The sequence below is a fragment of the Otolemur garnettii genome, unplaced genomic scaffold (assembly GCF_000181295.1).
Source record: "Otolemur garnettii isolate 467f Iridium unplaced genomic scaffold, OtoGar3 scaffold00019, whole genome shotgun sequence".
NCBI lineage: Eukaryota > Metazoa > Chordata > Mammalia > Primates > Galagidae > Otolemur > Otolemur garnettii.
Window position 1 is genome coordinate 8,819,831 of NW_003852414.1, and position 22,604 is coordinate 8,842,434.

General features: G+C 45.9%; 1 protein-coding gene across 1 annotated transcript in view; it reads right to left on the minus strand.

Annotated features, from left to right (window-relative positions):
* Window positions 1-19,498, minus strand: part of GAD2 (glutamate decarboxylase 2) — a 75,997-nt gene extending 56,499 nt beyond the window's left edge. Inside the window, exons 1-8 of the mRNA XM_003786746.2 lie at window positions 19,423-19,498; window positions 18,627-18,686; window positions 18,286-18,435; window positions 17,098-17,331; window positions 12,086-12,176; window positions 11,437-11,549; window positions 6,273-6,388; window positions 6,183-6,184 (exon numbers count right to left, since the gene is read on the minus strand). Of these exons, the coding sequence (XP_003786794.1) occupies window positions 6,183-6,184; window positions 6,273-6,388; window positions 11,437-11,549; window positions 12,086-12,176; window positions 17,098-17,331; window positions 18,286-18,435; window positions 18,627-18,686; window positions 19,423-19,498 (842 nt within the window). The remainder of the gene's footprint in view (window positions 1-6,182; window positions 6,185-6,272; window positions 6,389-11,436; window positions 11,550-12,085; window positions 12,177-17,097; window positions 17,332-18,285; window positions 18,436-18,626; window positions 18,687-19,422) is intronic.
* Window positions 19,499-22,604: the final 3,106 nt, after the last annotated feature.

A 22,604-nucleotide genomic window follows, 5' to 3' on the forward strand; every position in this document is an offset into this window, starting at 1 on the left:
ATTATACAAGCACTAATAGGGGAGGAAAACTCTTGTGACTATTGGAGTGTTGCTCTGCTATTCTGGGAGGGAGGCCACGGGCATTTTAAGGAAATCACTTGGTCCCAGACTTGTCCCCCAACTGGTCACTCTCTCTGCTGCCTCCATATTGGCTCGCCTCTGTTTTTGAAAATTTTTTAAAATTATTTTTTTAATTAAAATTATAACTGTATACACTTATGGGGTACAATGTGATGATCTGATATACAGCGTGGAATGCTTAAATCAAACTGATTAAAATAGCCATCACCTCACTTACTTATTTTTTGTGGTAAGACATTTAAATCTTATCTAATGTGCACAATGCAAGTGCATGTTTCAAAGTAACTAAGAATAAATTTTACATGTCTCAGCTCTTTCTCTACACAGGACAGCAGGGGGTGGCTGGTTCCAACGGCAATGCTGGCTGCCTGTTTGTGAGGTGCTCACCCAGGGTCAGGAGCTGTGTGACTCCCTCTACCCTAGTGGTTTTCAACTGGTGTGCTATGAGAGGAGCTTAGGTGTGCCACAAAAAATTTTAAAGATCGTTAATTAAATTATTTTTGAAAGAAGTTCAAAGCGCAGTAAGTATATTCCTTTTTTTTTTTTATTCTCCTTTCTGATCAACATAATTTAAGCATGCTATGGAAGTTTGACTACAGGTTCAAGTGTGCCGTGAATTTAAAAAGGTTGAAAAGCACTGCTCTACCCTATCACCTCACTTTATCCTGCTGACAACTATAGGAGTGAGGTGGAATTATTCCCACTTTATAGATGAGCAAATGAAGCAGCAGGCCCCAGGAGGTGGCAGACCTGGGCCTGTCACCATTTCTAGTCAATTTCAAAGCCCATGGGCTTTGTCTGCTCACCTGGAGAGAAATATCAAACAAGTCCATCCAGTTACTTCTACCTGGGACTTGGAACCAGGGGAGTCAGTCCCCTGATGTGGCATGTGATCTCTGTGGTCCTCTGCAGACCCCATCTCCCTTTCTTCCCCAGTGCAGGGGACATGCCCCGAGAGCAGGAACCAGGTCATTCCTTTGCTTCCTATTGCACTGGAAATACCCAGAGGAGGTGACACTTGGGTCTTCCCTACTACTCCCATCTCAGCAGCTGTCAGATTCTTTCCTGAGAGGAGGTTTATAGAACTGGGTGGAGAAGAAAAAAACATGAGAGGGACAGGGCCCTGGAATGCACTCAGAGTAGGGGTGCTAGGGAACCCGGGGTGAGCTCAATTTCACTTACTTCCAGTTCCCTCAGACCACATTTCGGCCTGATGGGAAGCATTTCATTCTGAGGGAGTTGTATTTTTCCAAGCTGCCCAGGTTGCTGGTTTTCATTTTTGTTTTTTTTTTAAATCTATTTTTGGAATTAAAATCCTCTCAAATAAGGATATCTTTCTAAAGCAATTATGAGAATCACCTCTCACTGAAGTGGCCCAAAGCTTGGTGACTGATTCTGGGTGATGTGGGTATGAGGTGGGACTGGCCTGTAAAGACCGAGTGAAGCGATTATGGTTGATTTGCCTAAAAGATCCCAGTGCCTGTTGTAATTATGAAGAACATTTTTCTTAGATGAGGTCATGCCATTTCATGGAAGCTATTTCTGGAAGAGCTTGTGCCACACAAGGAATTAAGTCTAGAATCAAGCTCATGGTTTAGGCTTTCAAAGGATTCAAAACTAGAGACGTGAATTACTGACCTGGGATCTTCATTTCCCTTTAAACGTACTTTCAAGAAAAAAATCATACACTTGGATTAATTTTTGCCAAGCCTTTCTCTATCACTGAGAAAGGTGATGAGATTCCAACAAAGGATGAATAATGTTCATACAAATTATCTTTAAGATCTCTTCCAGGTCTGAGATCCTCTGATCCCATATTTTGGAGGCAAGTAATCTCAGAACTTTTTACTGATACTTTAAATGCCATTTCTCATGCCAATTCAGTGATTCATTTGTTTCTTCTAAAGTTTCTCACAGCAATATTATTTAATTCAAGTTTTCTAAGAGATCAGTTAGCTCCACCAAACAGAAAAATTTAATAGCTTGCTCACCTTGTCAGCTCGGTAAAGTTCTAGCCTGTGTTGGTGGCCAGAAAAGGGGGGGGGGCAGCTTTGGTGAGTGCAACAGAGAGAGAGAGTGGAGGGTCATTTGGCAAATAAAAGATGGCTCTTCTGTTTCTGAATATATGAATCTCTGGGTGATGGATGCAGAGGACTACAGATGTCATTTCTGCACCCAGGGCTCTAAATCTGCTCAGTTATTAAGTCAATTTTCAGCATAGAAGAAAGAATGGCAACTCGACCTGGGTCAGTAGATCAGGACAGTATATTAGCACTACTATAACCAACATGGGCAGGATGGGGCTTGGGAAAAGATGCTCCAAGTAGATTGAGAGCAGCCAGCCAGACAGTGGTGTTCACAGGACACACCCCCCAGTAGCTAAAAGAGCAATGCAGGGACTGCTGGGTAACTGAGGGCCTAGCTCTGGCTCTGCTGTAAACCTTGGCCAAAGCATCTCCCATCTTTGAGGGTTGGTTTCTTCATCTATGAAACAAGGTTATTGTTTTCTAAAGTTACTTCCTGTTTATATAGAGCTTCTTATGTCCCAGGCTCTGAGACAAGTGTTTTATAAAGCTGTTATTTGATTCTCCCAAAGTCTTGGGCCTTGGAGAGAGGACTCCCTGAGCCAGCTTCTGCCTCAGCCACTGGCCTCCACTGTCCCCACTGCAATCAACACAGAAGACTGACCCCACCCTTTCCTCCCCGTGGGCCAAGCTATTCAGGAAAGACATCTCCATGCAAGGCTTGACATTGTTTAGCCTGGAGAGAAGGCATTGGAGAAATGACTTATTAATTTTCTTCCATCAGGTCTATTTCTGGAGCTGGTAGAGACAAAGTGATTGCAAAATCTGAAGAGACTGAGGGAGTGTGTGGCCTGGCTGGCCCGAGGCCAGAAGGAGTGACACTGCATAATGAATTGGATATCCTGCAGGAGGGGTCTAGAGCCTAAAAGGAACTAGAGACAGGGCCACGGTGGTACTTCTTCACCTGGAGCTTCAGAGGTAGGACTTAAAAATTTAATAGATTCAGAGGTAGTATTTAAAAATTGGACCAGCTCTGAACACTTTGAACAGCTCATCTGTCCAATCCCCTCCAGCCCAGCCCTATGAGATCATAAGGAGCTTTTTTGCCGGGGCAGGGGGAGGCAATAACAACTTAGCACCCCCTTCACATTACGAAAAAGCTCATAGTGGCAATTTGATTAGAGAAGTTATAAAACATTAATTTGATTGATGAGCTATTGTGTACAAAAGTTTGTTGCTGAATCTTTTAATCTTTACCATGGTAGTTGGGGCAGGGACCTCAGTTGTCTGGGAGTCGGGAAATCTGGTTTGATCCTACCTAGCTAACTTCAGCCTCTTCATTTTTAGAATGTAAGGGTATATATGGGACACCTCCGGGGTGAAGGACTCAAGTACAACTTGGACTTTTCCTAACAAAGGCAAATAATGTAACCTGATCGTACATCCTCTTATATTAACACAAAGTTTAAGAAAAATGCTGGTGACAATCTCTGTTCTACTTTGCCCGCAAGGTTGTTGGGAGAATCAAAGAAGCTTATACACTGGTATATTGGAAGTGTTTTTGGAAACTGTCAAATAGTAATTGGATAAATGGCATACATTAGAAAAACAATTCATCCGTCAAAAATGATAAGCCTTTTGTTAGAACCAGTTCAGATTTTAGGAAAGGTTCACAATTCTAAAAATCATGCAAATTCTGTGAGTGGATAGAAACACAGGAAGGAGTAGGGAGAACCGAATGGTTGTATGGCCTTTCTTTCTTTCAGAAATAAAGAAGTAGACTCCAAGTTTACAACGTTAGGAAAAGACAGTATAGCAAAATTATCCTCAGATCACATGGCCTGAGCCTTCTGGACAAGGCCAAGTCCATTTTGCAAGAGGCTGAGAAGCTCATTCAGCACAGGGCAGCTTGCTGCTGGGGCCACCTCATTGTAGCTTGTGGAAACAACTCAAAAGCCAGAAGAAAAAGATGTCCAGTGTAAGGCCCTCTGGGCTTTTTGAGGCTGAGAATGTAGTTACATTTGAGGTAACTAGGGGTTCAAATCCCCTTCAGGGAAATAGAAATTGATAAGAAAAATTATATCATGTTTTTCTACCCTTGGAGATGAGAAATGAAATGTAATCTCCTGGTGGAGGACGAGCAGTCTCTAAGTTACAGACATCTCACTTATGTCCAATGTGCACTTATGAATGGAGGCTATTACAGTACATCAGAGTTACAAACATCTGACTGACCTACGACTCATCCTTACAAATGGAGGTTATTACAGGTAAGCGGTTAACGTGCCTGTTCTGACTTACATACAAACTCGATTTAAGAACAAACCTACAGAACTTATCTCATTTGTAACCCAGGGACTACCTGCCTAGGTGGTAGGCTGAATAATGGATATTCCTCCAAAGCTGTCCACATCCTTGTCTTTGAAACCTGTGACTATATTGCCTGATATGGTAAAAGGGATTTTGCAGATGGCGATTACCCTGGTTTATCCGAGGAAGTCCAATGTAATCACGGGGTCCTTACTTACGTGTGAAAGAGGGAGGCAGGAGGGTCAGAGCCATAGACAAAAAGCTGTCTGGTGGGGAAATAGAGGTCAGAGAGAGATTTGAAGATGTTATGATGTTGGTTTTGAAGATGGAGAAAGGCGCCATGAACCAGGAAACGCAAGCAGCTTCTAGAAGCTAAAAAAGGCAAAGAAATGGATTCTTCCCAGGCGCCTCCAGAAAAAATATAGCCCTGCTTTTCTCATTGTAGAATTCTGTCCCCCAGAGCTATAAGACGATGACTTCACATTGTTTTTAGCCACTAAATTTGTGATAACGTGTTTTAGCAGTAATGGAAAGGTAACATACTATTTAATGTCAAATTATGGTCTTCTTTGCTAAGTTTGGCCCCTATAAATCAAGAAAGGGCATTAAAAAAAGATAAACTCCCAAAGATTACTGAGACCAAAATGTTCAAGTGAATTCATTAACATGTAATTGCTAGTTTCCTTTAATTCCACAGCTACTGCTAAGGTAGTGAACCCTATCTGCTGACCTCCAATCTGAACTTGCCCTGTCTCTTCTTTCATAAACACACACAACCACACACACAGATAGACACAGACACACAGAGGCACACACCCCACTTAAAATAGGAAAAAGAAAAATTCCATGGGAGATCTGAGACCCACTGTGGCTCCCTAATTCTTGCGAGTAATGTCTCCTTACAGGCGGCCCAAGTCTTCTTATAGACCCCTCCCTTCCGCACTGTCTCCAAGTTCCCTAGCCATCGGAGGGCTCCCATCCTCTCAGAGGCAGCTGGATCCTAGACCCGAGGCTACTTTAGGGCAGAGGTCATAAGGGAACAGAGTTATGAATTACACGCAGGTAATGTTCATCCGATACCTGTCAAGGAGTGGATCTCAGGTTGACCTTGGGCCCTGTGTGGGGGGATGGTTTGGAACCAAGAGGTGGTTCACGCAGCTGCAGCTTGCGTGCTGCCTTACCCTGGCTTGTGAGAGAAAGCTGGGTGCAGGCTACAGCTGTTGAGCTCAATTTATGTGAATAGTTTAGACTACCGTGCACAAGGCGTGGCTGGTCTAGGAGAATAGGATTAATAGAATAGATTAAGGGGAAGGAAATAGAATAGATTAAGGGGAAGGAAATTTGTGATACTACAAGGAAGACCAGAACCATCAGTCTGTGCTTGGCTGAGGCTGATTTGGCTCAAACATCAGCTAGGATAGACCATGCTGCTATTTCCTTATGGTAACAAGGAAGCTTTGGTAAAGATTAAAGTTAAATAGTTCCAGGCACCCTGAGGGTAGAATATCTATTGGGTCAGCTGACTGAATATCTATAAACACCAAGACTATATTGACAGGATAAACATAGGCATAGCATCGACATCCACCTGAGTATGCGGTCACTCTGCCTTCTCCCCTCCCTGTCCCCCAACACGCAACACTGTCACAGAGAAGCGAAGGGTGGGAACTAGAAGTAAAAACATTCTGCTTTCTCCAAGGAGATAAGGAGAATCCCTTGTCTGTTCCCTCACCCTTATACTCCCGACACGTCTGCTGGAAAATGAACCTCTGGGAATGAAACATCTCCGGCCATTGTCTCTTCAATTCAGGCTTTATGGAACATAATGTTAAATTTGGAAGGAACAGAAACACCTACATGCTCCGATGTGAAGGCGATGAGCCTGGGAACAGCAGCCATCCCTTTCTCCTTGACTTCCGGGAACATCTTAAACCGTGCGATCATCATGGCGTACATGTTCGAAATGGCGCCACCTAAAATGCACCACAATACACAGGTACTTCCCGTTATCATCAACATCATTTCACGTGCCAGCAACATTCCTTATTTCCACTGACCCAGAGTCTTCCTTGGGCACAGAGGAAACCTTGTTGGCCATCCTTGGAACTGAGTCCTCAGACTTAAAGGCACCTTGGTCCCAACCTCTGCCTAGGGGTCACCCTACCCCACCCCCATTCACTAAGGGAGGCTGCAATAGATTCTGCTCTTACTGGGAACCCTTTGGAGAGACTTTCAAAGATAGAAAATGTTGCCTTCCTTCCCAGCTTGTAAGTGGGGTCATTCTGCATTAGGCTCATAAAATTCTATGGACATCCTGATGGAGAATGCTTACTTCTTTTCATTGTAACTCATACTTGGACTAAGATAAATCAGCTGCTGTTAAAGGTGCAGATGACCAGCAATTCCTATAGAATGAAGAATAAATACCCAAGTCCATCTCATCATGCTCATCTGTTCATTCCCACAAACCAATCCTTCCCTCTCAAAGACATCACACTGACGTTGAACTGTATTAGTTAACAAAACCTGTTCTGTAATTACAGAGAAGCACCCAACTAATAGAATTTCCTCGTGTCATCCTAAGGTGGTCAGGGATTCTGAACCAACAGATTTGTGTCTCTCGTAAGTAGTATCTCACGTGAAAAGCAAAGCAAAGTGAGATTTCCTTAGGGTTGTTGGGAAGCTTAGGAGTTTTGCTATCCAGGAGAAAGGCAGATTATTGTGAAGGTGAATGAATGTGCTGGCATGGGAGGCATGAGACAAGGAAGCGGAGTAATGGTACTACCTCCCCTTCCCCCCCCATAGGGGGACACCCCTAGGTGGGACACCCCTGCCTTCCTGGGAGTGCTTGAGTGGCCTTCTCTCCTGATGGCTGAGGAGCAGGAGGGCTCTGTGCCATGCAGAATGGCGCAGCAGGGCTATGATTCTGGCTCCATGTGTCCTGGGCTGTGACCTGGCACAGGGGAGTCATCACCCATCAGTCAGAATGAGGTCAATGCCTACGTTTCTGGACCCCAGAGACACAGGACAAATAGAATCCAGGCCAAGCCTCCTCTGAGCACGCACCCTGTCTAGAAGACTGTAAGACGCCATACCCAGGGTTGGCTTCTGTGGGAACATCCATTCTAGCTCGTGGTTTCTCAATCTTGGGATGTAAGACATTTTGAGCTACACAATTCTTTGTGGTGAGGGCTGTGCTGGATATTGTAGGGTGTTTAGCAAAATCTCTGGCTTCTACCCACCAGATGCCCACAGACTCCCTTCCCCAGACAACGAAAAGTGTCTACATATAGGGTGGCCGTATAGTTCATGCGCAAATTGCAAATTGGACATGAACTTTGTGTCCACCCTATATATTGCCAATTGCCAAATGTCCCTTGGAGAGATACGTGTGTGTGTGTGCAGAATAGCTCTGTTTGGGACCTGTAGCGCTACTTGTCCTTCTCAAAGAGGCTGGGGGAGGAAGGAAGGGAGAAGAGGAAGGGGAGGATGTACCCAAAGAAAGTGCTTCACAGGGAGCTACCCAGGAGGCCTGAAGACTCAGCAGCCTGAGGGGGGAGAAGGAGCTTCTGGGTCTGCTCAGAGCAGGCTGCATTGTGCAACGTGGGTGAGGATCCACGCATGAGCCTTGCCTGCTCTCGTTTCATACAAAGCCTTTCACAAAGGGTGAAAACAAGTGCTGAGACAGTCTGCATCTCTTGTTAGATAGGAAAAGGTCTGTGACTCAGCCCCGTTTCTTTGTTCCCCCTTAGCGTTTGTCCTTTTTGACCTGCTGAGCAGGGAAGAGTATGCCTTGTCACTCTGGGCCCCAGGTTTAGTTGACGTTCCATAAGCAGTTTCTTCTAGTTCTGCAGAACTGTCCGAGAAGCTCAAAGGCTGTGGATATTATAGGCAGAGGTGTGAGGCTCCTGGGCCAGGCTATATATTTAAGTCACAGACATAGGCAGGCGGTGCCCGGAGCTCAGTGGGTAGGGTGCTGGCCACATACACCAGGCTGGTGGGTTTGAACCTGGCCCAGGCCTGCTAAACAACAATGACAATTACAAAAATAAATAAATAAATAAAATAAAATAAGTCACAGACATCATTTGTCACAGCAAGTCCCAGAGAATGAGACTTTTAGATCACAGGCATGTAAGAGATATGATTTTTCCTATCCCCCTGCTTAAATTATAAGACTCTTTATCCCAGAAACAAGGCCGGGCATTATCTAGAAAATCAGCCATTAGCAAGCAGAGATGTTATGGTCATTTTTCTCCCTGATGCTTTATAGAAAGTAGAACAGAAACAGGTTGCTGGGGCAGCGCCTGTGGTGCAGTGAGTAGGGTGTGACCCCATATACTGAGGGTGGCAGGTTCAAACCCAGCCCTGGCCAAACTGCAACACAAAATAGCTGGGCGTTGTGGCAGGCACCTGTAGTCTCAGCTACTTGGGAGGCCGAGGCAAGAGAATTGCCTGAGCCCAAGAGCTAGAGGTTGCTGAGAGCTGTGACGCATTGGCACTCTACCGAGGGTGACAAAGTCAGACTCTGTCTCTAAAAAAAGAAATAGGTTGCCAGCGGCCACTTCTGCTTGTCCCCTTCCCACTGTGCAACCTGTGCATTATACTGTGGCATGACATCTGTGGCTTGCACCTTGGGGTAACAGCATATGGGTATTTGGGCTCCAAGAAAGCCTAGAATCCTCGTAGTAGAGCTAATTGAAATGAGCATAAATCTGCTTCCCTGCCTGTTATTCCAAAGACTGGAGTGGTACATATGCTCTGTTGAGTGTATCTACCTAGAACTTTCTCATCATCAGCAGTGGTGCAGGGGTAAGGCCTAAGCCCATATCTAGCCTAGGAGAGCTGCCAAAGAGGAATCTTTCTCTGGGTATACGTTTTCTTGGGGATGTAGGTTTCCAGATGAGCTAGGGAAATTAGTTCCAGGCCCGAGTCCAATAAGTCACAATATCAAGATCAATAGCTGCACCAGTCCTCTTTCTACTCCTGAGGAACGGTAAAATAGAGCCCAGAGCTGGGCGTGGTGGCTCACGCATGTAATCCCAGCACTTGGGAGGCCAAGGCGAGCGGATTGCCTGAGCTCACAGGTTTGAGACTAGCCTGAGCCAGAGCGAGACCTCCTCTCTAAAAATAGCTGGGCATTGTGGGGGGCACCTGTAGACCTAGGTACTCGGGAGGCTGAGGCAAGAAAATCGCTTGAGCCCAAGAGTTAGAGGTTGATGCGAGCTAGGATGCCATGGTGCTCTACCCAGGGTGACAAAGTGAGACTCTGTTTCAATAAATGAAATAATAAAATAATAAAATAAAATAAAACAGAGCCCAGCATGCTCCAGGTTCATCTTGGGGACAGCTCAGTCCTACAACCAACCACATATGGGGAGGAAGAAGAAAGGTAGAAGTGATATTGATTTTGCTATCCTAATCTCTTCTTCTTAAAAAATGCCCTCAAAGTGTCAGTTTCAGGTGATGAGGACAAAGCTCCCTGGATGGGGTGGTTTTCCAAAGGAAAACTAAGTACTAAGTTCCTATAAAAGAAAGGCTAGCTTCAAACTCGTCACAGCTGGTGTTCAATGACTTTTTTTTTTTTAAAAAGGCTAATTTTCCCTTCCATTTAACTAACACTTTTTCTTTCAGCACCTGAAAAATTGTGCTCTATGTTTAAAAACAAAATAAAATAGCACATCCGAGCTTATAGACAAACACGCTTATCTGATGCCCTGGCCTTGAGGTCACTGTGGTTTGTTTATCACCTCTTCTTTCCACTTTTCCTATTTCTTTTTCCCCCTTCTCTCTCATCATTTGCTTGTCTTGGTAGATTTGCTGAAGAGAGCTCCCACTTGGCCTTTGCCTTCCCTGACACTAAAGTAGGTGTGGCCCTGCTGTGTCCCCAGCAGGGACACTCTCGATGGACTCACACGACTTCCAGCCACTGAGGAGGCGATGGTCTGCACAAAAGGTTTCTTTTCCATGAGTCAGTGACTCTCCTTCCTACTGCCTTCCTCATTTCTATTTCTTTTTTTGTATCCAATCAAGGTCAGGGTTAGAACTGTAAACCAAGGTTGATTCTCTTAGCTCAAAGATATGTAAACAATGGAGTTTAGGGTGCAATGGCCAGTTACAAAGAGCAGAATGAAAAAGTTGAATGTCGTGATAAAGAAGGGAAGGAATGAGAAAGCTCTTGGAGAAATCTTCATAAATTTTTTTTTTTTTTTTTGAGACAGAGTCTCAAGCTGTTGCCCTGGGTAGAGTCCCATGGCGTCGCAGCTCACAACAACCTCCAACTGTCGGGCTTAAGCAATTCTCTTGCTTTAGCCTCCCAACTGGCTGGGACTACAGGTGCCTTCCACAATGCCCGGCTATTTTTTTTTTTTTCGGTTGTAGTTGTCATTGTTGTTTGGTGGGCCTGGGCTGGATTCGAACCGGCCAGCTCCAGTGTATGTGGCTGGCGCCCTGGCCACTTGAGCTACAGGTGTCGAGCCGAAATCATCAGCACTTTTTTAGCTCTAAGAAATTATCTCCTGAGGCACTCTGCCCTCCTTGAAATTAGGGTAAATCTGCTTCCCCGCCTGTTATTCCAAAGGATAGAGCAGTACAAATGCTCTATTGAGTAGCTCTGCCTTGCTGTGTACCCTCAAATAGCAAATACTTCCTTGAATGAGGCCACGCTTTTCCTTTCGCTAATTCTAGGAGGAGCATCAGAGAATGAATTCCCTTACTGGGAATCTTTATTCTTTGGTCTCACATTATCCATATAGCCTGTTTGTAGGATGACAGAGGAAGTTCTGGGTAAGTACTATCTCTGATGATGCTCTTTTAAAACACAGTATGTACCATTCAAGCACGGGGTAAATTGGAGGCATGCCCAATGGTCATGTGCACTTCATCACATTCATTCCTTTGAGGAATGCAGTCTATTTAACGTAAGCAGAGACAAGGGTTAGGTAGTTACTCTTTCCTAGATCATATCAAGGCACTGCACGGTAGAAGACAGCATACAAAGAAAGGTTGAAATATCACATACCAGGAGAGAATATCCCATCGCCAGAGCCTCCTGGCCAGCCAATGATTTCTCTCATTTTCTTTAGCGTGACATATTCCAAAAGCACAAATACTGGAGCAATTTCATAGGTGAACCTGAAACGCAGTAATGGCCCCGTGTTAGGTATGTTAACGCCAAGAAATCATTCACCATCATCACCACATCTGCACATTCACAAATGTCATGCTTCTAATCTTAAGCAGAGAGAAGATTATTTCAAAAGGGTCTTCCAAATCCTGTCCTCATTTTTCTGGATTCCTAAAGTCAAGAGCTTCTATTATTTATCTAATGCACATGGGTAGTTTATCACAGTGAATTAATAAAGAGCATTGCAGAATATACTGTTTAATAGACAGCCAGGACCACTTCTCTTACACATTATGCGTAATTATAAACTAAACATGCCAAAAAAAATCCTTTTTGTGCTTTAAGGTTTTTGTATAGTTTGAGTGTGTGAAAGATAGATCAGGACTATTTTCTATGAAGTTAGCATGAACACTGATGTACTTCTGAAGTTCATATCACTATTTTAGGGGCTACTTCATAGAAAGATTTTCACGTACGAGGTGAAGACCATGGAATCTCACTCATAATTATCCTGGATTACACAAAAATACATTTAGCGACTTACATGTTAGTGTTTGCGGTTGATGTGAGCCAGTCTGCTGCTAATCCGACCATATCCAAGCCGGTGGAAAGTTGATTGAAATATCTGGGATGCCCTGAACAAAATGGAATACCAGAATCAGGATTGAGAGGCCATGAAAACAAATACCTCTCAAACACATGACTTCCATAGCTAAAGAACCTGGAAAGAGCCTTCAGTCACAGGAAATTCCTATTCAGAAAGTTGACGTTCACGCACGCGTGCAAATGTATAAGAACCCACACTCACAGCCTTGAAAGCATTTCCTATCATCACACAGGCTACTTTGGGTTTGGAAATGTCTTAAAACAGACTCTAAAAATATTCCCCTAAACATACCCTCTGAGAGACAACAAGTGTGGCTTGCAATCTGGACACTGGTTTTGTTTCTACATTCTTCCAATAGTTTTGCAAACCAGAATGGTACCTCAAACCCAACGCAATTCAAAGACAGGTGACTTCTCGTTTGCACTCCTGCTGCTAAAGATCTCTTTTTGTTGTAGTGGTTCTGAGAATCAGTCAGACCGTGACATCCCCCCAGGCATGCCAACATTCATAATAATATCAGTGACAAATGGCTGATGATTACAAAAGACAGGGCAAAAATGAGAAAATAGGACACCCTCGCTGAGTGATCTGCCCTGGATTCAAGAGGAGATGATTGTCTCAACTGTGGCATGGATAAAGCTAATTCTTGCCAATTCTTTTCTGCCTTAATATTTGATTATCAACAACAGAGCTCTCTCCTAGTTACAAGTTAAAAGAAAGCCGAATACAGTTAGCATTACTGTCTTGTCAACAAGATACGTAAAAAAAAAAATTCAATGGCCCAAGTGGTCCATGAGGAAGACTTAGCTAATTAACTTCTGGATTTCTCTAAAACTCTCTCAATGGACTGACATCCACATTCTCCTGAGACTATTATTTAAAATGTGATTATAAATAGCTCATTAGAATTCTGTTTCCTCCACTCACCCCACAAAAGCTTACGGATAAGTCTGTGATTTGCATAGTAGCAAAAATCATGGCAGAGGAACAATTATGGAAATAGCATCTGATAAAAAGGTACCTGCCACTTACTGGACATCCGTCTGAAGCCTGGGGATGTGATAGTCTCTGGTTGCCAGCCCCGGCAAAACAAGATAAAGGAAGGCAATGGGGGAAAGCGGGGACAAAAGTCAACGCACAGCTTATCTCCTGGACTGGAGCCTCTCTCTTATCAGCCTCAGGCATGTGGCCAGAGAGTTAGACAGTGGGAAGAGATAGGGCTGGGAAACAGCACCGTCTAGAGGGATTGGGGCTTGTGGACATGATTTTACCTTCTCGTGGCCTTGCACGGAACCTTTTCTACCTTTTTCTGCTCTTTTCCAGGCCCTCTGAGGCTAACCCAGGTCAGGCAACCCATCTATGAAAGGTGAAAAGGGCTTCTTTCCTGCTGCTGCGGCTGCTGCTGACATCTGGAGCAACCCTCCCCTGCTCTCTGCCTCAGTGATTCCCCATTTCATTATGCTGGAATTGCAGCTGAAATCATGCCTTCTCCCTCTGAGGCCCCTTCATTTCTCTTTCCCCAAGCCATTTTTTAAAAGGAGGAAATTCATAAGGATTAGCAAATCCATCCATTAATCTACTCTCCCCATTCATACACACTTTCTGGATGAGTCTGCTGTCTATTATCACTCAGTATTTAACACCAGGGAAACCATGGCATGGAAATCTCTGCAGAAAAATGAGAGAGATTCTAAGAGGTATGCTGTGGCCCTGGATAGCAGAAGGGAAATCTGCCCCAATTGACCACTTGTGGCAAACTCCGAAAACAAGTATGATGTTTCTATTGCTGGGTTTGCCTTTTGCTACCTGTGTTGTTGATCTTGGTCATCCATTTTCATCTGAATCTCTCCTGCCTCAAAATGTTCATTCATTTGCTCACTTTTCATTCATCATTCTGTGAAAGTACAGAGGGAAGTAGTTTGATAGGGTAGGGCAACAGGCCCTCTTGGTTTCTGGTAGAAACAGACCCCTAATTATATTTGCACTTGTCCTGTGGCCCCTACAGCCTGCTACAGAGGGCTCCCCAGTGAGTGAATTGAGGCAGGGCTCTCTGAGAGAGAGTATGAAAGTCTATCAGCTGTCTGGAAGCCCCAGGCATCCCACTGCTGCTACGCCAGGTAGGGCTTGGTGATGGGGGCACCACTTGCTAGGCTGGGGCTTGGGGGGGTCACACACAGCCTGTATAACCAGGGAGACAGAGCATTTGAGATGTGAGATTCCAGCCCTTCCAGACTCTGAAATGCTCCCCACAAGTCAGCAAATGAGCCCGGAAAGGTGCTCAGACTCTGCCAACAACCAGCTTCAGGCGACTCTGATGGTCACAATCGGTCAGGGAGGGACCAAAAGTCAGTCCCCACTGCCCTTTCTATACTGGCAACACTCACAGAGGGGTGGATTCATTTATCCACTTTTCAATTTCTTTTGTCTGATGGCTGGGCTAAAGATTCTAGACTACTTTACCCCCTACTCTCTCCCCCAGCCACCACCATCACCACTATCATCAAATCTAACGACATCCACAAACACTAACTACTCCAGAATATTATCATTCCCTGCAGGTTTATATTCCAATATTTCTTCCAGAGGTAATTTAACAATCCATAAAGACTTTCATTTTCAAGGATTTCTCTACTGCCCCTTACTCCTCTCTAAGCTTGGAGTCCAAGAAGAAATCAGGTTAAGGACTCTGAGTAGGAACCAACTGATAACATGCATTTTATAAAATAATCTCCCCAGAATTCCAATGTCTTCTGGTAGCAGGATGGTAACTACTTTGACAGATCCCAAATAGTATTAGATGACAAATATGACAGTTATAGCATAAAAAAATCCATAAACTTGCCCCTTGAGGTGAGAAGATGATGCTGTTAATTTTTTTGATATGTTATTTGGGAAGAGAAGGCCAGCAGAGTAAATATTATGAATAATATTGAGATACTGAATTAATATTGATACACCTTGCTTAGAAATTCAACTGAATCCATTATATTTTTTATTGGAATTTTAAATAAATACATTAGAGCAACAGTTCAACAGTTGCACAAGAATTATGGCAGAATTTAAGTATTGAATCAGCCCATCTTTCCCAGACTTTAAATGGAAGGTTGATAGACAGAACTATTACTTTCATTGACTTGCAATTCCCATGATCTTAACTCTTTAAATTGCATTTCAAACACAACTAGCTTTTAAGGATGAAGATGTAAGTAAAACATTTTTATAGATTCTTCTTGGCTTGGTAACAACCAAAATAATAGGCAGCAATTTACTATTAACATATTTAAACAGTAGGTAAGGGGAACGGCTCAGAGGAAAACTAATTAAAGTAATTGCTGGGACCACACCTACGGTGCATCTTACAAGGGTACATGTGAAACTTACTAAATGTAGAATATAAACATCTTAACACAATAAGAAAATGCCATGAAGGCTATGTTAACCAGTTTGATGAAAATATTTCAAATTGTATATAAAACCAGCACATTGTACCCCATGACTGCATTAATGTACACAGCTATGATTTAATAAAAAAAAATAGAAAAAAAAACATTGTTCAGATTTGCACGGACAGATCTATGAAAAGCTGCAGGAAGCACATTTTTTAAATGTCATCATTTATAGACATCATGTGGGTTCTTATGAACATTGACTGTGGACAGTATTTTATAAGCCTTCAAAAATGAGGCCGCAGATTGATAAAAATAACAAGTTAAATTTCTTTCCCGATGTATCTAGTTCTGAGTCTACAGTCTCCCAAAAGTATATACTAATAATGTGGTAAATCGATTTCCCAAGCTTTCTTTTCTTCTATGTATACCTTTCTTCTCTGTTGGTATAAAGAATGTGAAAAAAAAAAAAAAAGGACTGAAGAGTCCATTAGAATAATACTGATAATTCACCAACAAAAATTTTGCAATATAAAAAGATGACCGTTCCTATGCTAAATAATGTTCCTGTCCTACTTTATGTTTGTTACTTGCTAGAAAATCTTTTTAAGTCTACTAATCACAAAGTCTCCCCCCTCTCCTAGAAATTCATTCCTATTCGTTTTTATTGCTTTAATGAGGTGCCATGCCATCATGTATCAGGATGATTAGGGACCATGAAGCAAGAATGGGTGATCGTGACCTGGGCAGATGAACAGCTGACTTTGTGTAGATAAAATGGAAGCTTGGAGTGCACCCGAGTACATGTTACACCTGAGCTACACCATGGATAGAGTATAAAGAACACTGTGAAAAAGCAATAATCAGACCACAAAATACATTAGATAAAATTTACCCCTAAAGATTTCTGATCCATCCCTTCCCTCCTTCTTTCTTTCTTTTAAATACACAGTTGCTGGAAGGGACACACATCCTTATATCACATGGCTGAATCGCTAGTCTATATTGTATTTTTTTTTTTTTGTCTATGTGTGCATATTTCTTTAAAAAAATAGGAAAAAAAATTCAGAATTCAAATCTTGGCCATTTGAGACAATGCCAAACCCTCATCCCTCTGGCTCAGTAATTACATAGAATGGTCAGCCCAGTTTCTGACCAGTTCCGTGGCAGAGAAATTCCCAGCACTACACTGCCATTTGGGCTTTTGTTTGCATCATGCCTTTTTGAGCTTTAATTTCCATATTCCTTGTCTTTCTCCATTTTGAGTTGCTTCTACCGGCCTCTGCTGACAAATGGTTGCCTCTACACCAGTGAGTTAAATCTCGCTGATGTAAGATCTGGTGATTTATGCCTCCATACCGTTTCTGATATTATCAACTTCGGAAGCATTAACAACAGCGGAAGGTGCTTTCGATTTGAAGCATTGCAATAAGGACTATTTTGCAGAGAATGAAAAAGACCTGGGCAATTTTGAAAATACCAGTAGCTCCACAAAAACAAAGCATTTTTATAGAAAAGGATTGCAAGAAAAAAATAGCTTTATTATTTCTGATTGGACAATACCTGTTTTAATTGCATACTTTAGAGTCGTTTGGCAATGCGTCAAAATTTCCTCCAAATTTTGCGGTTGATCTGCCAATTCCCAATTGTACTCCTGAAGAAGCTCATTAGGATAATGGAAATCAATCACTTTGGTTGATCTATCGAAACTCTTCACCACATACTGAAGCAAAATGTCCACAACGTCTTGTAGAAACGCCAACGTGGGCCTTTCTCCATCACAAGCTGGCAGCAGATCTAAAGAATGGAATTGAAATGTCACATCTTAATTCTATCATCAAAATATTCAGGCGAGGTCTCGATCAGGCAATTTCTCTCTGAACTGAGCAATTTCATGTTTAAAGAAAGCTTTTGGAAACACAAATCAGTTTCCTGTTTTCAAAGACAAAGAGAATGAAGGAGAGGATTGATTTCTTCTCTCCAAATCAATTCTTGCATTTCAAGTCATAACTTAGTTTTACTTTTTTGGTGTGTGTGTAAAGAGAGTGCACCTCCACTTATCTATTTCACAGCAGTTCGTTGTTTTCTAACCGTTATTTCTCAGTAAATCATCTTAAATGTTTATGGACGTACTTCACGTCAGAAATGTTTGAGGAATGCCTCTGAGCAGAAAAGGCAAAATGGAACATGCAACTTTGGCATCTCTGGCTGTTTCCACAAGGGGTGTGTGTGTGTGTGTGTGTCAGAGAGAGAGAGAGAGAGAATGAATTTGGGAAACCGGGCGTGTAAGCGCACGGGGATAAAACTTCACGTACGGATCTCACATTAATAGCATCGTTCTCCTGTGAAGTCACTCCCACGACCTAATCTAAAGACATTAAAAAATCTCAGCATTTCTGCATTCCCTGGCACTGTATGTAAAATCGAGTCCCACCTGAGGCCCCAGCGGCCTGGGGAAGTCGACATTGAGCCACAGCGCGCGCGAGCGCCTAGGTCACCGCCGCCCAGAGGGCAGCGCTGGGGGGACAGCGCTGCTTTGCCGGAGCCCTAGTGGAGCGCAGAGGCCGGGGGCCAGGGCTCCGACAGAGAGGGCAGGTCCAGCATTTCTTGCTGTTGTCCGAAGATTGTGGCAGGGCCTGCTTCTGCCCGTCACCTGGACGCCTCGATCCTGCTCCCAGCCAGTCCCTCCAGGCCGCGTTGGGAGGGGCAGAGAGGGGCAGGGACGCCTGAGGCCCCGCGAGGTGCCCTTACCTGTTGCATGTAGAAATGCGTAGTTGACATCCCCTTTGGGACAGCTGCAGGGTTTCTGGTTGCAGGCGCAGGCGGCCTTTCTGGCGGCGGCTCGCGGGGGCCCGCTCCCACCGCTCTCTGCTGGCTTCTCTGCGTCCCCATAAAGCAGGGCTGGGCAAGGACATGGAGCACCGGACTCGGTCAGCCGCCCCCCAGGCCCGGTTCCCTCGTCCTCACCCACCTGCGGCCAAGAAACCCCGTCTGCACCGATGCAGGGTGCAGAGGTGAGAAGGCGGCTTCGACCCAGCCGGCCGCAAGCTCCCGACCTTGCCAGTCCCGCGTCCCCGGGCGCCCGCACTCACCACACAGCTTGTTGCCGATGCCTCCCGTGAACTTCTGAGCCACTTGGCACCAGGCTCTCGCTGCAAGGAAAGACAGGCGGGCGGACAGCGAGGCAGAAAGAGAACAACAGACAGACGTGTGAAATTTCGTTCTATGGGAACGTCCATAGGCCCGGGGTCCCAGGAAGGGCTGCCTTCCTCTTGTGTGGCCGCCTGGGACCCGGCGCGGTGGGCAGGTGCGCGACGAGTGGGAGTCCAGCTGCCTCGACTAGCCCTCATTTCGTTGATTTGTTTTCCAAGCAGAAGCCCACACCGCGGCCGTCTGTGCTCCCCTTTTAGGTGCCAAACGGTTCAAACTCCGCTCTCTGCCTGGCTTGGGCGAGTTTCCCCAGACACTGAGGCTGTCAGTTTCCTCGCAGGCTCTTTCTAGAGCAAGAATTCTCTCCCTGTTCCCATTTTTCCTGTCTCCCCCGCCTCTCTGTCCCTCCCCAGGCTCCAGACATCAAGATGATAGCACTGCTCCAGGCCCACGGAATTCGGTGTCCTGGAGACGCCGCCGTCTTTTTTTTTTTGGGGGGGGGGGGTATCTCCCAGCTTTCCGCGGAAGGAGCCCAAGACTCTTTAGGCACCTTCCCAGGGGACAAGGGGCTGTAGAGGTCTTGGGTCTTGGGACATTAAGGACTTTACCCCCGAAAGCAGGGCTAAGCGCCCGAAGAAGTTCCTGTTGCAGGTGGAAAAACCTCCTTGGTATTCCCTGTAGCCCTGCACCCCCCACTCCACCTGCAAAACTCTTCTGCTGCGGGTCCCGTTCTCCTACCTGTGCCGGGATTCTCGGGATCCCCGGAGCCATCCTCAGACCCGAAGGACCAAAAGCCGGAGCCGGGAGTTGCCATTGGCGATGCGAGACTGGAGCAGGTCGCCTCCGAGTGTTAGCTGCGTACAAGCTGCCTTCAACTCGGCCCTGCGCGCGCGCGCCTGTGTGTGGCGGGAGGAGGGCACCGCACGGGGACCTGCGGGGCCGCGCGGCGAGGGTGGGTGTCACACAGGGACAGAAAACGTGCGTGTCAGCGTGTGCGTGTGTGTTGGAGTTAAGAGTTTAGGGACCTGGCAACGCTGTGGAAGCCGTGAAATTTAAATAGGGAAGGGGACAGAATGGTCCTCACAGTCTGGAGATAGGAAATCACAGAGCGCCAGAGAGGTTTTGAGGACGAGAGAGCCCTGTGGGGTGCATGAGGGGGCGGCGGAGAGAAAAAATGGGAAAGGGAGGGAGCTGAATCGTGAGGACGCGAGTCAGACAGTGCGTGCAAGCTGGAGTCACAGCGAGGGGGTGGGAGGCGTGCAGGCGCGTCCCCGGAGAGCAAGAGGCGTAAAGTGTCGGCTGTCCACGTCCTCCGGGGCGCGCTGTCCAGGGTGCTACCGCAGTAGGCAGGGCTTTGGCCTCAGCCAGGGGCGAACTGGGGAGACCCCGGCGAGGGGGGTAGAGCGGCTGAAACGAGTTTTATGTACGCATGGATTGGTGGATTGTTTGAAGTCTGGCTCTGGCTGTGGGGAAGGAAGCTCAGTACTCGTGCCTCCATCCTCTAAGCGGGTGCTGAGGTCGCTGCGACCTCGAGAGAGCTCGGGCCACCTAGCTAGAATCAGGGACCTTTTCTGAGATTGTGTGTGTTGGGGGGAGACAGTGGGGGAAGGGCGCCTACCCGCTGATGGATTCATTTCAGCTCCTTAGTAGAGCCTAACGCCTGCCCAGTGAGCCGCGCCGTCCCCCGGGGCGCACGGTTCCTGTGCAGCCGAGGGCTAGATCGCAGGACCACGGTCCAAACTGCGACTGACGGCTAGGTAGAAGGACCTATGATTGAGGCAATTAAAATCCACGCTGGAGTCGATCACTAAGGACCTCGGGCTGGAGGGAAAAAAAAGTAATAAAACGAATGGAAACTTCTTGGAAGAGATTGGGAGGAATCGGAGCGGTCAGAGCCAGGACTGATGACTGATGGGGGTGGTGAGGATAAGATCAGGTCATTTAGTGACCTTGGACCACGGAGGCGTGGAGGGCCTGCTGCTTACGTGTGCAGGGAATCCGTGTGTGCGCGGGAGGAGGGGCGCACGGGGTTTCCAACCAAGCAATTTCGGCTTTCCAAATCTGTGTAGGAAAGATGGCATCGCCTGCTGGGTCCTCCTTTTAGGGCGTCTCAAACCAATGACCCTCCTTCCCCCCACACCGCCCTAAGACAATCTTCACGGTAGTGAAGGGCTGGGGAGCGGGAAATGAGCTGTCTCTAAGGCCTGGTGGGAAGGGGTTCTTTCTTTTCTAATAAAGAAAAGGCCGAAAAAAAAATCTTTCTGATGATTTCCCTTCTCTAAAGAGCTGTTAGGATGGCACACTGAATCCGCCTTGCTTTCTCTTGGCGGTCGAGATCACTTGAAGTACACTTTGCTGATCCCGGGGCTTGCAGAGAGAGGATGAGAATGACCCTGGCGGGAAAGAGCTGCCTTCGGTTCCGGAGGCGTCTGCCTTCCCCGCGCCTTTCCAGAGCGCCTGTCAGTTCCATTGTGTTCACAAGCTTTTCTTTCCCTGGCCTTCTGAACCAGTCGCCAGAGCCGCTGTCAACGCAGAGACCTGTGTATCCTCAGTCTTGGCTAACTCCTCTCTGCCCTCGTTCACTTGGGGCGCGTGGGGCTCCAGGTGGTCGCGTATTGGCCCAGGTCCTGTGTCCCCAGGCACAATTGTCTCCTGGTTAATTCTCTCCACAAAGCGTTGTTTTCTCACATGTCCAAGTCCTGGGGATCCCCATGGCATCCTGAGATCTACACTGCGACCCCAGGTTCCCGGCACCGAGGGTTGGAGCTGGGGAGGGCGCTGGTTGGGGTCCTTACTTGTGGAGCCTAGCTGGCTGGCTGGAAAAGCCCAAACGGCTGCTGCTGTCACCAATCCAGGCCTCAGTTTGGCCACTTTCGGACTCCCGGTTCCAATGCTCCAGTCACAAAGATAACTCCAGGAATGTGAAGACTACCTGGTTTGGCCATCTGCACCGCAGCCTTCGTTCCAGCCACCCCAGGACAGCTTCTTTGTTTAAATCCACACCAAATCTGCAAAGGGTGTGCTTCAGACCAGCAGGCAGGGGTTGCAGAAGTTTTCTACTATGGATGAGTGTCGAAGGCATGAAGGTGATTAAAAACAGGCATTTAAAACACACACAAAACTCCCAAGGATTAAAAAATACAAGAAGGGTAGAAATCTCAACACTTGAATTTAACTGATTTTTTTTTTTTTTGGAAGGCAAACACTTCAACCTCCATTGTTCAAACTCCACGAAATCCCGCAGCTCTGGAGTACTTCAAATCTAATGGTGGTATTTACATTTTTTTTTTTTTTTTTAAATTTAAACGCACCCAGCTTTGGAGGCAGACCGGGATCTGATTTGTCTTTCCTTAACCCAGCACCTCCCTAGAGGGCAATTTGCTTTATAATGACTTTGATTTTGCAAAAGAGCCCCATGCCCCCCTCCCCCCTCTGCGACTCTGAATTGGAGATAACAAAAGAGCTCAGGGAGGTAATAATTACAGTCATTAGTTCACAAAGGAGGCAGCCACCAAATGGGAAGGGGAGGCTGGCCAGTGCTGGCGGAAAGCTTTTGAAAGCATTTCCTCGAATAAGGGGAGAGAGACCTGATGGCGAGAGACAGCCTGCAGGGACAGTCTCCTCGCAGGAGCTATTTTGTTCCGGGTGGGTTATCCAGAGACCCGTCGCCCCCCAGAGAGTCTCTGGTCCAAGTTTTCTCTCGTCCTTACATGTGGAAGGACACACAGAGAAGGAGAGATGGAAAGAGAAAGTAAATGGAGAGGCATCAAAGAAATAGGAAAGAAAACAGAAACGACAACACTGCAGCGGTTCACCAAGTGCGAGCCGTTCTCTTTTCTAGTCTCACTTTAAAAAAGAAGTGAGGGAGGATTTGGAAGAGGGCTCGTAGCCTCCCCTCCAGCAACGGAAGGGCAGTGCCA